This window comes from Microplitis demolitor, chromosome 6 (assembly GCF_026212275.2).
Source record: "Microplitis demolitor isolate Queensland-Clemson2020A chromosome 6, iyMicDemo2.1a, whole genome shotgun sequence".
In the NCBI taxonomy this organism is placed as follows: domain Eukaryota; kingdom Metazoa; phylum Arthropoda; class Insecta; order Hymenoptera; family Braconidae; genus Microplitis; species Microplitis demolitor.
In genome coordinates, this window is record NC_068550.1 from 5,673,794 (window position 1) to 5,689,721 (window position 15,928).

The 15,928-nt window shown below is 25.0% G+C and overlaps 1 protein-coding gene across 5 annotated transcripts; it reads left to right on the top strand.

The window, feature by feature from the left end:
- Window positions 1-318: 318 nt before the first annotated feature.
- On the top strand, window positions 319-14,569 carry LOC103577615 (monocarboxylate transporter 14). 5 transcript variants are annotated; one of them, XM_014439388.2, is made up of 12 exons: window positions 319-615; window positions 6,994-7,166; window positions 7,258-7,459; window positions 8,609-8,749; window positions 9,375-9,563; window positions 9,644-9,902; window positions 10,821-11,013; window positions 11,290-11,466; window positions 12,101-12,323; window positions 12,476-12,715; window positions 13,294-13,419; window positions 13,938-14,569. In XM_014439388.2, the coding sequence occupies exons 2-12, from the start codon at window positions 7,029-7,031 to the stop codon at window positions 14,090-14,092; spliced, it is 2,043 nt and encodes a 680-aa protein (XP_014294874.1). In that variant the 5' UTR covers window positions 319-615; window positions 6,994-7,028; the 3' UTR covers window positions 14,093-14,569. The 5 variants fall into 5 exon arrangements, with proteins under 5 accessions (XP_014294874.1, XP_014294875.1, XP_053596033.1 ...); XM_014439389.2 differs by lacking the exon at window positions 319-615 and adding an exon at window positions 775-1,072; XM_053740058.1 differs by lacking the exon at window positions 319-615 and adding an exon at window positions 4,299-4,317.
- The last annotated feature ends 1,359 nt before the right edge of the window (window positions 14,570-15,928 follow it).

A 15,928-nucleotide genomic window follows, 5' to 3' on the forward strand; every position in this document is an offset into this window, starting at 1 on the left:
AAATAAAAGGTCATTGTAATTTATATATATATATATATATATATATATGAGTAGTCGACCCACTAAATTGTATTTGTCTCGTCATGTCTTGATCGCGTTTGGTAGTTGGCCAAAAAAAAAAAAAAAATTTTTTACTTACTACCTCCACGTTCGCATGTACCTCACTCTCCTATCTCTTTTACTCTTTTACTCATCTTTATCTCATATATATATGTGTATTAAAGTAGCCGGTTAACTCTTTTCGTACACTATATTCTTATATTAAATTTCTTGTTATTCACTTGCTGGCTGTCTGTCTGTTCACATGCCATTAAATATATATTTTTGATAAATTTATTATTAATACATGTATATAAATATATAAATATTGTAAATATATACATATTTATTATTAAAATTTTTTTTGAGGTAATGTAAGAAAGAAAATTTTTCTGGGGACAATGTCTATTATACGAACGAGGAATATATAAATAAGAAGAAAAATGGGTTGATTATAATTGTAAAAAATTTTTAGTGAGTGATAAAAAAAAATTTCGTTTTCCAAATCATTAAAAAATTCGATGAGTGTAAAATTGCGCCCAAGTAACCGGTATTCGATACGATACCAATACAGAGGTTTGTTAATTTTTTATATAGATATATATATGTACATATATGTATAAAGATATATAAAAGATATATAATTCCCGTTGGCCTCCAGTCGATCTTGTGTGTGCGTTCAGTTAAATTCGTATCATATTATTTATTTATTTATTTATGTATATATATACATATAAATATATATATATTTACAAACTTTTGTTTATAAATTGATTGATTAATTGAATAAAATAGAGATATCTATATATGTATATACATTAAATAGAGTTTTAATTAGATATTTTTTATGTTGGCTAAAGACCAAAAATTCTCCGCCACGTGTCTATTAAAAAATATATCAAGTGAGCGAGAACGGGTTCAGTTATCAATACGATAATATTATTGTTATTAATAATTCGTTGGTTTAATCGTCACTTATTATTATTATTTTTTTTTTTTTGTAATTTTTTTTTATTGGATTCATTTACTGGAGGTAAAGTTTCTTATATTTTTTAATCAAATTAATGTGGGGGTGGGGGCGAATGGAAAATTTTAAGTTTGTGATTTATTTAAATTGTGGTATTTATAAAAGGTTCCACGACCTCGTGGATATGTATATAAATTTATTTTTTTTTTTATTATTATTATTTTTTTTGCGGCTGCACTCTCCCGCCGAGTCTGCGCGATATTCATTCGCGCAAGTGACGCACGTGGTTACCACTGTGTCAACACACGTGCGTTATTCATACAAATTTTATGTTTATTATTATAATTATTATTATTTTTAAATAATTCTATCAGGCTTTTAATTAAGCGGCTGATAAAATATCTTTCTTTTTTGAAAACAAAAATCTTTCTTCAATAAAAATTGTTTTTGTGACAACTTATTGCTATTAATTAGAAAAAACAAGATATATATATAAACAACCTAATATCCGATCAGGGATTAGCACCCAAATGCACCATGTATTTGTATATCTATATATTCGTATACAAATATATACGAATATATGAAGTGATCGAGTACTAGTCCCTGAGCGGATATTAGGTCTCCTTTATATATATTTTTGAAATCATCATCATATATTACTTTCTACTGAAAAAATTTGATTAAAATATATAACACAATATATATATATATATATATATAAATATAAATATATGAGAAGTGTTTTATTGTCTTTATTTAAACAAACTAAAACTTTTTCATTTATATATTTCATATATAAATTGATTATCATATGAATCACTTGTCACGAAAAAAATAAAAAAATTATTATTCCGGACGTAAGACTTCCGTTAAATTTTTTTTTCGACAGAAAACCCGAAAAAAAATGTATTTATACGTTGTAAAAAATTTTTGGACAGTTGTAGTGTAAATGACGGTGTAAAAATTTTAGTTTGAAAGTTACACTAAATCGTGTTTAATTTAGGAGGATAAAAATTAGAAACTTTTACACTATCAAGCGTTAAGAGTAATAATCAAGAAAATAATGATATTAATATAAATACTCGGGGGCCATTTTTACACTAAAATTTTTGGAGCGCACAGCAAAAAAAAAAAAAAAAAAAGAAAGAAATTTCGAAAACTCATATCACCAAAAAAAAACAAGATGATTGAATAACCTCATTGATATAAATATATCATTAATAAACCATTTTGATTTATTTATAGTCGTTATATATTTTATTTAAATAATAATCATTTTTACGCGAGATATACTAGAAGCGAGATGTTAGTAAATAAATATGTGAAATAAAATAAAACAATCGTAAATACTAAAGTGAAATATTATTTTTTTTTTTTAATAAGATAAGAGTGAGTTTGAATGAACTTTGTACTGAACATATGCTCGGTGCTCTGATTTAATTATGTATTTTTCTCAATGAATTTTTTAAGTATCTTTCAAGAGAAATCAGTAAAACGTCACGATTTAAGATTTAAACTCATTTATTTAAATCAATGGTTGATAGTGATGGGAAATGTATAGGACTATCCCAAGACCTTTGTTCGTATATATATACTTTTTTCTTAGCCATTTTTTTTTATATATTATTGATCTTATGATCTTATTATTAATCATTAGAGTTCAATAATCGCCACTCAATAGCTGAGTACTAATTTTTGATATAAATAATTATTTTGAATTATTATATAAATTTAAGGGAAGTGGGGGGTGAATACTGTGGGGATATTACTAAAAATAAATAAAAAATGCAGTGATGGAGATTCGAACTCATGAAATTAGATTAGTTTAGTAAAATTTGGGTATAAAAGTTATTTGAACTATTAGCGACACGGTAAAAATTAATGAACAAAATTTTGTAGGGAATTTAATTATCTATAAAAATGATTCTTATTAATTTTTTTATAAAGTTCATAATTACCGAGATATTTTTAAAATAAATATTGAACTTGTATTAAAAATCACTTGAGTCTTTTTGAGCGTTCTTAGTACTTTTAAATTAAATTTATAGTCGAACTATCAAAGATACGCTGAAAATACTTCAGTTAAATTTTGTAGAGAATTCAATTCTTTAGAAAAAAAGTCTTTAGTATCTTTTACGTAAACCCAATAGCTTAGACGCCAGAGACAAAGGTTTAAATTTATTTGAATCCGCGTAGAGAATTACCGTGTTAGTAACGGGTCTTTTGACTGCATATTTTTCCATTACTGCAACTAAAAAATTAAATAACTGGTAATTTTAAAAGTTAACTCATATTTTACACCAGTACCTAATCTTAGCATAAATACAAAACAGACAAAATTTCACCACAAAGCTCAAATTTTACCGTACAATTAAAGTATAGAAACTAAATTTTCGGCCTCTTTACGTCTTTTACCATAAAATTTTAAACCCACTACAATAATTTTACCATGCAGCCAAAAAAATTATCCTCAACGAATCTTCCAACTCAAATATTTCCAAAGTTAAAAAAAATTTCTAAATTCTTAACAGCCCTGGTAGAAATTTTTCAGACTCTTCTCTGAAAAAAGTCTTTAGAACTCTGAAAAAGTCTAGAACTTTAGAACTGAGTTTTTCAGAGAAAATTCTGAAAAATTCCCACCAGGAAGAACTTTTCAATCAACTTTCAAACAGCCAACGAAATTTCCCAAAATCTCTCCCCATAATTACAACCAGAGTCGCTCACTCAATATAAATCAAATAATTGAACATAATTAAAAATTTTCTCTCTCATCACTAAATTTTCCCCACACAATCGACGAATAATTCCACTACTCAAAATTAAAAAATTTCCTCGACTAAAATCCCTAAACAAACTCCTAATTTTTAATACAAACACCAATTAAATTAATTGGCGCCAATTATCACAACACCGCAAATTAAATTAATTTCCCCCATTAATAAATCCATTTAATGAAAATATTTTCCAACTCCTACCTCGCGATTGTCAGTAAAAAAATAAATATTATTACAAATACAAAACCAATAAATAAATACATAATCATAATCATAATTATCATTATCGTTTTTTTTTTACTGCGTAAAAAAATTTCCATTCGAAACGTCACTAGTATAATTACTAATTAACAGTAATTTAATAAAATAAAAATTCAATTACAAACTAATAATAAAGATATCAAAGTACATACGTCTTATAAAAACTTAAAATTTATTGTCTTAATAAAATTCCCAAATTCTCTGATAACATTTTTTTAATGTTTCACTCAAACAAAAGCACTTTGATGATAATTATACCTGCTGTTGCTTAATGTAATGTCTTTATTATATTCCAAATAAATTTAATTATTTAATTTTATTTATATTTTTTAACAATTTCTCGCTATCTTACATAATTTAAGTGATAAAAAAAAATTGTACCGCTGTATCAAAGTCAAATAATACATGTTTACTTTTTCGACTATTTAATTTAAAATAATCTCTTTTATTATTAAATAATCGGTGTTATAAATCAGTAAGTAAATAAAAATTTTGTATAAATATATAATAGTTATATTTTATATACATTTTTTATGTCACTTTTATTTTATTTAACTATACCTTTAAAAAAATTTTTTTTTGTCTAATATTTAATTTTAATAAATTTTCTATGTGCTTAGCTAGAGGAATAATATATGAGTATATATTATTGTAAAATATCTAAACAGTACAATCTTTTTATGAGTGTAATTGTAGTGATGAAACAGTACGTCCCGAGACACGATTCAAGACGCAACAAATTCGGTTTCGGACGGGATACAATTATTGATAAATAAAAAAATATATATATATAAGTATTATAGCGAAAAGACGCAGTTATATTTTTAGTAGTTACTTATTTTATTTATTTATTTTTAATGTAAGTGATGTTTTATACGGTATTTATTTTTTTTATATATTTTATATTTGAGATTCCCGGGTAATTTTGAAGTGAATGAAAATATATTTATATCGATATAAATAAATTTATACAAGTGTTTTAAATTATTCAGATTTTATAAATATGACTTATATTTTTTTTTAGCATCAACGATTTTTTAGTTTTTTTTTTTTTTTTTTTTTATGTAATAATTAAGATTTTATTAAAAGTAACAATATTTTTTTTATATTTAAAGAGACGATTTAATAATAAAATTAAATGTTCCTGAAGTTAACAGACAATTTAAAATTTTCAAAATTTTTTTTGTACTAATTAATTACAAAAAAAAAAAAAAAATTAAAATATGCACATGTAGAAAATTAAAAAAACTATAGGTGTATTTTTTAAAAATATTTTTTTTTGCATAATTCATCATTTAAAAAAAAATCAAAAAGTATTAGACGTCGACTATCTTCAGTATCAAACAATTTATGGATTTAATTTTGACAATTTAATAAAAATAATTTTTTTTTTATTTATTAGAGAGTTTTGAAAAATTTGATGACATAACTTTTGTATTTATTATAATATTAGATGCTAGATAAAAAATATCTGATTGAAATAAATAAAAATTCGACATCCGGAAATTTTATTAGAGTTATAGCATAGGAAAAAAAAATTTTCCACAATTTTATTTAAATGAAATAAATTTAAATATAAATAAATCTGATATTTAAATTTGAATACCGGTTTTTTTATTCTCATGATTCACAGAAAATAAATTATACAAGCGATTGAATTTTATTAAAAATATAAATACAAATAATGATATTCACAGGGTGATTTAAATTGAAGGCCGTTAAAAGAGTTCGCGACACCAAGTCAAGGTCTCTGAAAAAAAATTTAAGCCGAGTGCCCGTGGACAATAAAAAAATTCATGGAGTAGTAAAAGTGACGGATAGAGTAATAGAATAATTCGGAAGTTAATCTCATGGGCTGTAATAGATTTTGTCGGCAGTTATTACTATTATTATTATTATTGTTATTATTATTATTATTATCAAAGCTAAAATGTAACTTGATTATATACTTGATCTTTAACACATTAAATTTTATTATTTACTCCTAACTCTTTAGACATTTAAATAGCTCCCAAGAATCATTCACATCTTTTACCGACTCTAATTTATGTCATTTAAATTCTTCAATTCAATTTTTTTTTACTATCATTCATTTAATTTAGATATTTCCTCATTCAGTCTCTAATAATAAAAAATAATAATGATACTAATAAATTTTGATATACTTAATTTTTAATTAAAATTCTGGCTAAACTATTGAACTTACGACCAAAGTCATAAGACACTTTTTTGTAGAAAATTTAATTTCCTATAAAAATATACTGATATATATTTCTCATATTTTCAATAGTTTAGTCATAAATTAAGTTTATAGATACAAAAATATTAATGTAACGTTATCTTATTGATGTATTAGATACTTTAATCTGTAATTGTAAGTTTTCTATTAGAGATACGATGAAATTGCATAGGAACAAACTTATAGGAAATTTAATTTACTATAAAAAAGTACTCTGTGATTTTTTTTGCAAACTCAATATTTAACAAGTTATTTTAATTCAAAACACTTAAGTTCTAATTTAAAAAAAAATAAATAATAATAATAATAATAATAATAATAATAATAATAATAATAATAATAATAATAATAATAATAATAATAATAATAATAATAATAATAATTTCTATTTAAATAACAGATTTTTTTCCATTAAAAAAATTTTATACTCCGATAACTTAACAAATAATTAATTAAACTTGCGATTCAATAATAAATATATTAATTACAAATGACTAATTACAGCAATATGATGAAATATATATGTATATATTTTTTAATAAATGATGATAAGCAAGTACAGTTACCGCGTGACAAGATAAAAAATATTCGCCCGTTTATAATATATATTATATTTTTATTTCTCTTTACTGTTAATTATTATCAATATTTAACGGACTTAATATTAATATATTAATATTCATATATATACATATATAATGTTATTACAGTTTGATGCCCTTGTCGTGGCAGTGATCGTACGACTATGGCCCCGTCATCAACAACAGAAAGCAAAAGTGACTGTTGTGAATCAACAAAACACCCACCGGAAAATCTTAAGAATGGTAACGGTAAAAATAACGAAGAAATTCAACTCGAGGACTGCAATGACAGTGACAGTGAAGTAATTATTCATTTACTTTTTTTTTTTTTTAATCAATCAGTCTAATTAGAAATTTTATTTATTTTATTTAAATAAATTTACTTATTAATAGGTGGAGGTGGATATGGTGGTACCACCAGATGGTGGATGGGGTTGGGTAATTGTTGCTGCATCATTCATGTGCAATGTTATTGTTGATGGTATAATATTTAGTTTTGGTACATTTTTAGACCCGATTGCTCAAGAATTTAAAGTATCAAAATCGAGAGTAGCATTTGCTAGTTCACTACAAACTGGATTTTATTTAATGGCTGGTAAATCATTTTTTTATTTTATGGGTACATTTTAAAAAAAGACTAAATTAACTAAGATAAGAGACCTAGTACTCGATCAGGGAACTAGTAACCGATCACTCATGTATTTGTATATCTATATTCACTAAATATATATATACAAATACATGGAGTGATCGGATACTAGTTTCCTGATTGGGTGTTACGTCTTTTACTTTATAGTAAAAAAAGAAAAAATTGCAATGATGGGATTCAAACTTCGGAAGTAATATTAGTAATTTTTTTTAAATACCGCCATACCTTTGGATGAATAAATATTTTTACATTAAATTTTTTGAATATTATCCCGGGTAAAAATAAAATGATTTAATAAGATCTCGACTTTTTCGGCTTAAATTAAATTTTTGTAAACTTTTAGAGCTTTTTTAATTTTAGTTTAAACTTATTCATGAGTGTGAATATAGGAGACATCAGAGAAATTTAAAATTATTAATTAATAGACTAAATAATTAATAAAATTAAATTAAAAAAAAAATGCACATTTAGAACATTTAAAAATTAATATGTGCATTTTTTATAAATATATTTTTTTTAATTATTTACTCTATTTATCTATAATTTTAAATTTGTCTAATGTCTGCTACATTCAATGTTCCTGAAGTTAGCAGACAATTTAAAATTTTCAAATTTTTTTTTCTACTAATTAATTACAAAAAAAAAAAAAATAAAAATATGCACATGTAGAAAAATAAAAAAACTATAGGTGCAATTTAAAAAAATTTTTTTTTTTATAATTTATCATTTTAAAAAAAGATCGTAGCTTGAACTTATTTGTCTTTACTACGAGGCTGAATCAAGTTTTATTTTTGACCCGGGAAAACCAAGTCAATTTCAACTTGATTTTGATTTTTTCGTCTTAAATCGTGACGTCACTGTAAAAAATCGGGAGTGAATTCGGATTTTATTTAAATCTGCATTTACTCCGATGAGATTAAAGAAATAAACCGTAAAAAAAGTCGAGTTTTTTTTGTGAAAAATGGCTCTAAATTTCGACGGTAAACTGAGTCTGAATTAAGTTTTACTTTTGACCCGGGTACTTTTGAGTAAAGCAACAAATTGGCTAGATTTGGAATTTTTTAATCTAAATAATAATAAAAATTTATATTACAGGACCATTTGTGTCGGCTTTAGCAAACAGATATGGATTTCGATCAGTAGCTATTGTCGGCAGTTTCGTCAGTTGTTTGGCATTTGTATTATCGTACTTTAGTACATCGATCGAATTTCTTTATTTCTCTTATGGACTTATCGGTAATTTTCATTTCATCATTTTTAATCTACTTATATATAAGTATATTTAGTAATCTACTTTATCAAGACAATGTACTTGTGTTATAAATAATTGATCTCTTATAAAAATATCTTATCATGTTTCTTTGACATTCCGATCTTATAAATAGATAAAAGAAAACATGTTTAAAAAAAAATTCAATATTATTTTTAAAATAAAATTTCAATCAGTTTAAATTAAAATAACTCATTAAATATTGAGTTTACAAAAAAAATGAAAGAATCTTTTCTTTTAGCAAATTGAATTTCCTATAAATTTGTTTCTGTCTAATTTTGTCGTATCTCTGATAGAAAACTTGCAATTCGAATTTGAAGTGTCTAGTTCATCTATAAGATGAAATTTCTTATAACATAAATATTTTTCTATCTTTAAACTTAAATTGTGGCTAAACTATAAAAAATATGAGAAATATGTATCAATACATTTTTATAGGAAATTAAATTCTCTACAAAAAAGTTTCTTACAACTTTGGTCGTAAGTTCAATAGTTTAGTCACGATTTTAATTAAGAGTAACAAAAAAAATTTTACTTTTAATTTTAGTCAGTTTTACTTGAAATAATTTTTATTATTATTATTATTATTAGGTGGAATTGGTGCAGGGTTAATTTATGTCCCAGCAGTAATAACAGCTGGATTTTATTTTGAGAGATGGAGAGCTTTAGCAACCGGTATCGCGGTTTGTGGTTCCGGTATCGGAGCATTTATTCTTGCGCCTGTATCTCAAATTTTAGTTAAAAATTTTAATTGGCGGCAAGCCTTACTTATTCAATCTGGTTTGTCATATGTAGTATAAATTACAAACAATATATAAATGTATAATTGAAAAATTTTTAAATAAATATAATTTTTTCAGGAATGTTATTAAATTGCGCGATTTGCGGCGCAATGTTTCGGCCACTGAAACCCTCGAGAATAAAAGTTAAGAAGTCTGAAGTTAATCAAGAAGGAATTGGTGAAGAAGTTAAAAGCCCGCTGGTTAATGGGAAAAGTGTTTCTACTCATTCATTGAGAGGCAGCCAACATTTAGCTGTGGGTTGGATTTTTGGGACAAATAATAATGCCGAGTATCCTACTGCCGCTCAAGTTATCGCTAGTAATCCAAATATTGTCAAGTAAGTTTAATTTTTGGATGAAATATTTTTTAATTACTACCAAGTAGCCACTGATAATTAAATGCCAGCGATTTTCTTCAGAAATTTTGAATAGTCGCAAGAAAATAAGATTTTGAATATTTGAAAATTTTTAAATATTCCCGCGAAAAAATAATTTAAACCTACAACGATCTGAATCCGTTTTTTTGCTTAGGTGTTAAAGATCTAGGAAAATGCATTCTTTTGACTCTTGACCACCACATGGAGTCCGAAATTCCCATAAAATTTTAAACTTCGAGTTCCCGTATCTAATTTTCTAAATTTTAAACTCAAAATTTCTATTCGGATTCTAAACTCGAAATATCTCAGTTACTATTGAGTTTAAAGAAAAAATACAAGATATCTTTTTTGTAGAGAATTAAAAGTTCTACAAAAAAAATTTCTTATCATTTTTTCATAAATCTCATATTTAACGAGATATTTAAAAAAATAACTATTCAGATTCGATAAAAAATTACTTGACTCTTCGTAAGCTCTATCGATCTTTCAAAATCGAATTTCCGATTAAAATATTAAAGATACGGTAAAATGATCTCAGTAAATTTTTTTACAGAATTTAATTTCCTATAAAAAAGATCTCTATCAATTTTTTCTTAAACCCAATATTTTAAAGACTAGAGATAAAAGTTTTTTTAAAAAGACATAAAAAAAATTATCTATCAAAAGAAAATATTTGCTCGTAAAATCTTATATTATATCGTCATATATTTTAGTATTCCCTCAAATCTTCTCACTATAAACAAAATAAATTCCTAGTTTCACCTGCACTTAAATTTTTACTCATGAGTTTCCTCGATATAAAAATAAAAATTTGTAAATAAAAAAAATAATCTAATAAATAAATAAATAATTAATAATAATTATAATTAAAATATATAGATCAATCCACTCAGCACATAATATACTAGGATTGAATGGTGATTTACAGTTGAGTTCATCAGAAAAAAGATTGTCAGTACCACTTTATTCGGATTTAGATGTAACAAAGAGTATTGAAATTAAAAAAGGAGAAGAAAATAATTTACTTGACGTGGGTGACCTAGAAAAACTTAATGGCCGATTATCTACACAAGTAAGTAATGATTTCTTTATAGATATATGTGTGAAGAAATTTATTATCATTCAATAATATCAATAATGACAGCAGAATTGATAAATATCAAATCAATTATTATACCAGTATTTAATGTTGTCAAATAAAATTATTAATAATACGATAAATTATTTAATGACCTAAAAAATTTTATTATTTTTTTTTTTTTTCAATAAATATTTGATGAAAAATAATAATGTTGTATATTATTTATATTATGATTATGATTATGAAAAAATATGTGTGATATTTCAGTTACAAGTTCGTCGACACACAATAAGCGGTCGTCGTGATCATGGAAGTCAGTTATCATTAAAGAAAGCCGGAAGTAAACGTCATCAGCCAACCTCTAAAGATCCTCAACGACCGTTTTATCGTGATGACATTTTTTATGGCGGTTCGCTTGCACGATTACCGCATTATAAATCACAAGTAATTTTATTATTTTTTTTTTTTATATTTCGGAATAAAATAGTTTTTAGTTTTAGAAACATTTTTTTGTTTTTAATGGACATGATAATTGAATTTGTGATAGAATTCGGCGTTAAATGAGTACCAACATCGATATGTTTTGATAAAATCATAATTGATTAATTTATTGATTAATTTATTTGGTAATTAATTATGTAAAATAATTTTTTTTTGCCATAGTGATGTGGGTACTCAAATGAGAGGGGATTTGATGACAAATTCGACTGTTGGAGTCAATTTTGAATTTTATCAAAATTTGAAAAAAATTAATTAATTTTATATTTCAGAATAAAAAAAATTTTTAGTTTTAGAAATTTTTTTTTTTTGTAAATAAACATGGTATTTGGATTTGTAACAAAATTTGGCGTTAAATGAGTACCAACATCGATATGTTTTGATAAAATGATAATTGATTAATTTATCTGGTAATAAATTATGTAAAATAATTTATTTTTTTATCATAGTGATGTGGGTACTCAAATGAAAGGGAATTTTATGAGAAATTCGACTGTTGAAGTCAATTTAAAATATTATCAAAATTTTAACGAAAATTCATTAATTAATTAATGAACTGATATATAATTAAATTTTAAAGTTATCATCAGTGGGTTATCATATGTCTGTAACAAGATTACCAACAACAACAGACGTCGAGGAAGAAAAAAGTGGCCGATGCTATCTTTGTCCCGAGAGCGTATCACGTATTTTAGTGACGATGTTAGACATTCAACTACTAAAGAGTCCATCATTTTTTATTCTCGCGATCAGCGGCGGTCTAACAATGATGGGTTTCTTCGCACCATTCACTTATCTACCTGGTACTTAATAATAATATTTATTTTACTTGTTAGTAAACGAATAAATTGAACCTAATTAATGATGATGAATCCCAATGTGATACTAATAATAATAATAAACAATAATGAACGACATATCAAGAGGTTAATTAATTTTTTTTTACCACCAACAGATCGTGGTATGTCCTATGGATTCGATAACGAAACTGCAACATTTTTGGTATCAACAATTGGCATCACAAACACGATTGGTCGTATTGTTTGTGGAACTTCGACAAGTTTGCCGGGTGTAGACGCACTTGTTGTTAATAATGTATTAATTAGTATTAGTGGTATCGCTACAATTATATCAGCATTATCACATTCTAAAGGATATCAATTTTTCTATGCTGCCATTTATGGATCTAGTGTTTGTTAGTATTTTTTTTTTATTTATATTTTACTTAATTTAATTAACAACATCCTTTATATTATGAAAATCGAAGTGTCTAGATATCGAAGATCTCTGGGATATCTCCAGGATTTCTATAGGATTTTTCTAGGATATCTCTAGGATTTCTCAATATCAAAAAGTCTCATATACCATTGATTTAATCGGTGATAAATTCGGAATTTACAGCAAATTTCACTGATCATCAATATTTTTCACTGATTCATTTAAATCAATACTTTAATTTAACTGATTCACTTTAGATCCTAATAATTTAACAGTAAGAATGAGACACTGTCTGAATCAATTTGATAAAGGCAGAGTATAGGGAATTCGAAATTCCAAATTCGAATTATTCGAAAATTAAGAATATTTCAAATAGTTGAATTCAAACAATACGAATAATTCGTAAATTCGAACTCTTAGCACACTTCTGAGTATTAATTAATTCAAACTATTCATTATGAAATTCAACTTTTTCTTATGAATTTATAATAGTAAAGCTGTAGTTTTTAAAGATTTAAATAATTAAAATAAATATTATTTTAATTTACTTTTCAGCCGCCTTTGCAGCACTAAGATCCATTCTTGTAGTCGAGCTCGTGGGATTAGAGAAACTTACGAATGCATTTGGACTATTGTTGCTATTTCAAGGGGTAGCTGCATTGATTGGTTCACCGCTCGCAGGTTTGTATAATACATTTACTTGTCTCATAATTAAAAAAGGATATAACCAGATAATTATATAAATTCCCTAGGCTACAATATCTCTTTTTTTTTTTTTTTTTTTTTACTCTAATATAGTAATCTGCAAAATTTGAATCACGGCGCGTAATTCAAATTATAACTTTCTAATAAAATTTTTTTTTTTTTTAATCATCACCGCTTTTTATTTTTAAATCTCTAAAAAATATGTGATACTAGTATAAATATTTAACAAAAAAAACTTTAATAATTGCAGGTCAGTAAATTAAAAAAAATAATTTTTTTTTTTTTTTTTTTTCAATTTTTGCATCAACTAATTTTCTACCAATTAAAAAAAATTTCATTACTACACCCGATGATTTAAAATTTAAAAAATAATTGAATTGGTTTAAAATCAAGTTAAAAAAAAATGATTTTGTTTAGCTCAGAGCTTAAATAAATAAATAGAGATAAAAATTAACCGATAAGTTTAAAATAATTATTTAAATTTATTATTTCAGGAAAGCTAATGGAAGCTACTGGTAACTACGACGCGTCATTTTATTTATCAGGTACCTTAATACTCTTATCAGCAGTTATCTGTTATCCACTTAAGAGAATAAACGACTGGGAAAAGCAGCGTAACAATGCCAAATCAGATATTGAGAATTGTTGATTTTATTTATATTTATAACAATTTGAATTACTAGGCAAGACTGCTAATTTGCTCTATTGCATTATTATTATTATTATTATTAAATAAATTTATTAATATAGTCGTCATTAGAAGGTATTTTATATAATGTGCGTAATTTAAAGCACATGGAGTCAATTTAATTGCATTTAATATTTAAATTTTACCGCCCAATTTTTTTTTTGTTATAAATTTTATTGTAAATATTTTTTTTTGTTTATAAAAAAATATTTATATGTAATTACAGTGAATTGGGTTAGTAGTTATTAAATTTTAAAATAAATATCCCAATTCATTTTATTGTAAATATATAAATATATACATAAAAAGCCTAGTGAAATATATATGACTTATAAAAATAAGTAACGAGTGGGCATTGAGTAAAACATAATAATTACTCATCAAGTCTATTTATCGTTAATTATAAACTGATTGCCATAATTATTTAATAGTTATTATTATTATCAAAAAAAAAAAAAATGTATATATATATATATATATATATATATATATATATATATATAAATATACATTTTATGTTACTAGAATGAGTTAATAATTTTTGAGTAATTGAGATTTTAAAGTAGATTGTATGAATATTTGTAAATATTTAATGATTAATAATACAAAAAAAAAATGTTATTTTTCCAAAGAATTTCTCGAGTTTTCTTTTTTTTTTATTTTAATATCTGAGTCTTCGAGTTGGAGTGAAAATAAATGTGATATTTCAAAAGGTAAGAAAATTCTGCATTAAATAAGTACCAACATCGATATATTTGGATTTGATGCTAATTAGTTAAATAATTAGGTCTAATATGGTCATACTACAATTTTCAAAATTTGTAAATATTTTCAAGTTGATTATTGAAATACATCTGAAGCAATTTGATACTAGTTCTTTTATTATAAACTGACAAGAAAAAAAATCAAATTTATTTCATACTATTTTTTTACAAAAACAAAATTTTTTGAAAACACTGAAAAAAAAAATCAAAATAATGCTCAGTTATATTCACAAGTGATTTTGGAATATTTAAAAAATATTAAAAAAAAAAAAATTTCGATAAAATTTTGAAGGTAGCCATTTTGCCCCTCACCCTAAAAGTAGTGATGTGGGTACTCATTTTACTCGTCATCATGCATACTTTAATGCCACGACATTAATTTTGAAAAAAAAAAAAAAAAAAAAAAAAAAAAAAAAAAAATTCAAATTTTGATATTGAACGTAAAATAGATTAAACCGAAAATACTATTTATAGGTAATTTATTTAAGTGCAATTTTAGTGAGTTGAGATGAATAAAATTTTTTTACAAGAGAAAGAAAAAAATAATGAGGTAAGAATAGATCTGTGTATATATACCTGGGCCAAGGTACGACTGCAGATACATTGCGACATAGTGCGAGTAGGGTGGCAAGGTAGATTCGTGGGACGCGGGGGTGGTGGGAGGCCATTGAACGTCAAGTTGTGAGCCAGAGAGGGTGGATTTGCCGGCGCACAAAGGGGTGAAATGCTCTGCGGCGCATGAGGAGAGAGAGATGCCCGTATATATGTATACGTATGAGATGTTTCTGCAGCATCCTGCCAGCTCTCTCTTATTCACGTGTAATTCTCTCACCCTCTACTCGGCCAACGGATAATATTCTCCTCCTCGCAGTCGGCTGTGTTCTATTCACCTAGAACTAGTCTAGTCGGCCCTACACGATTCTCTAGCTTCCTTCTGTACCTCAGTACAGTTGAGCCCAAAGCCGGGTTTACTACTCGACTTAATAATAAATCATTTTTAAATTTTACTAAACCCTTTTATTTTTTTTATTTT

Coding starts and splice junctions, on each gene's coding strand:
- LOC103577615 (XM_014439388.2), top strand. CDS start 7,029: ATGGCCCCGTCATCAACAACAGAAAGCAAAAGTGACTGTTGTGAATCA. Junction 11,014..11,289: donor ATGGCCGATTATCTACACAA/GTAAGTAATGAT, acceptor GTGATATTTCAG/TTACAAGTTCGTCGACACAC. Junction 11,467..12,100: donor TACCGCATTATAAATCACAA/GTAATTTTATTA, acceptor TAAATTTTAAAG/TTATCATCAGTGGGTTATCA.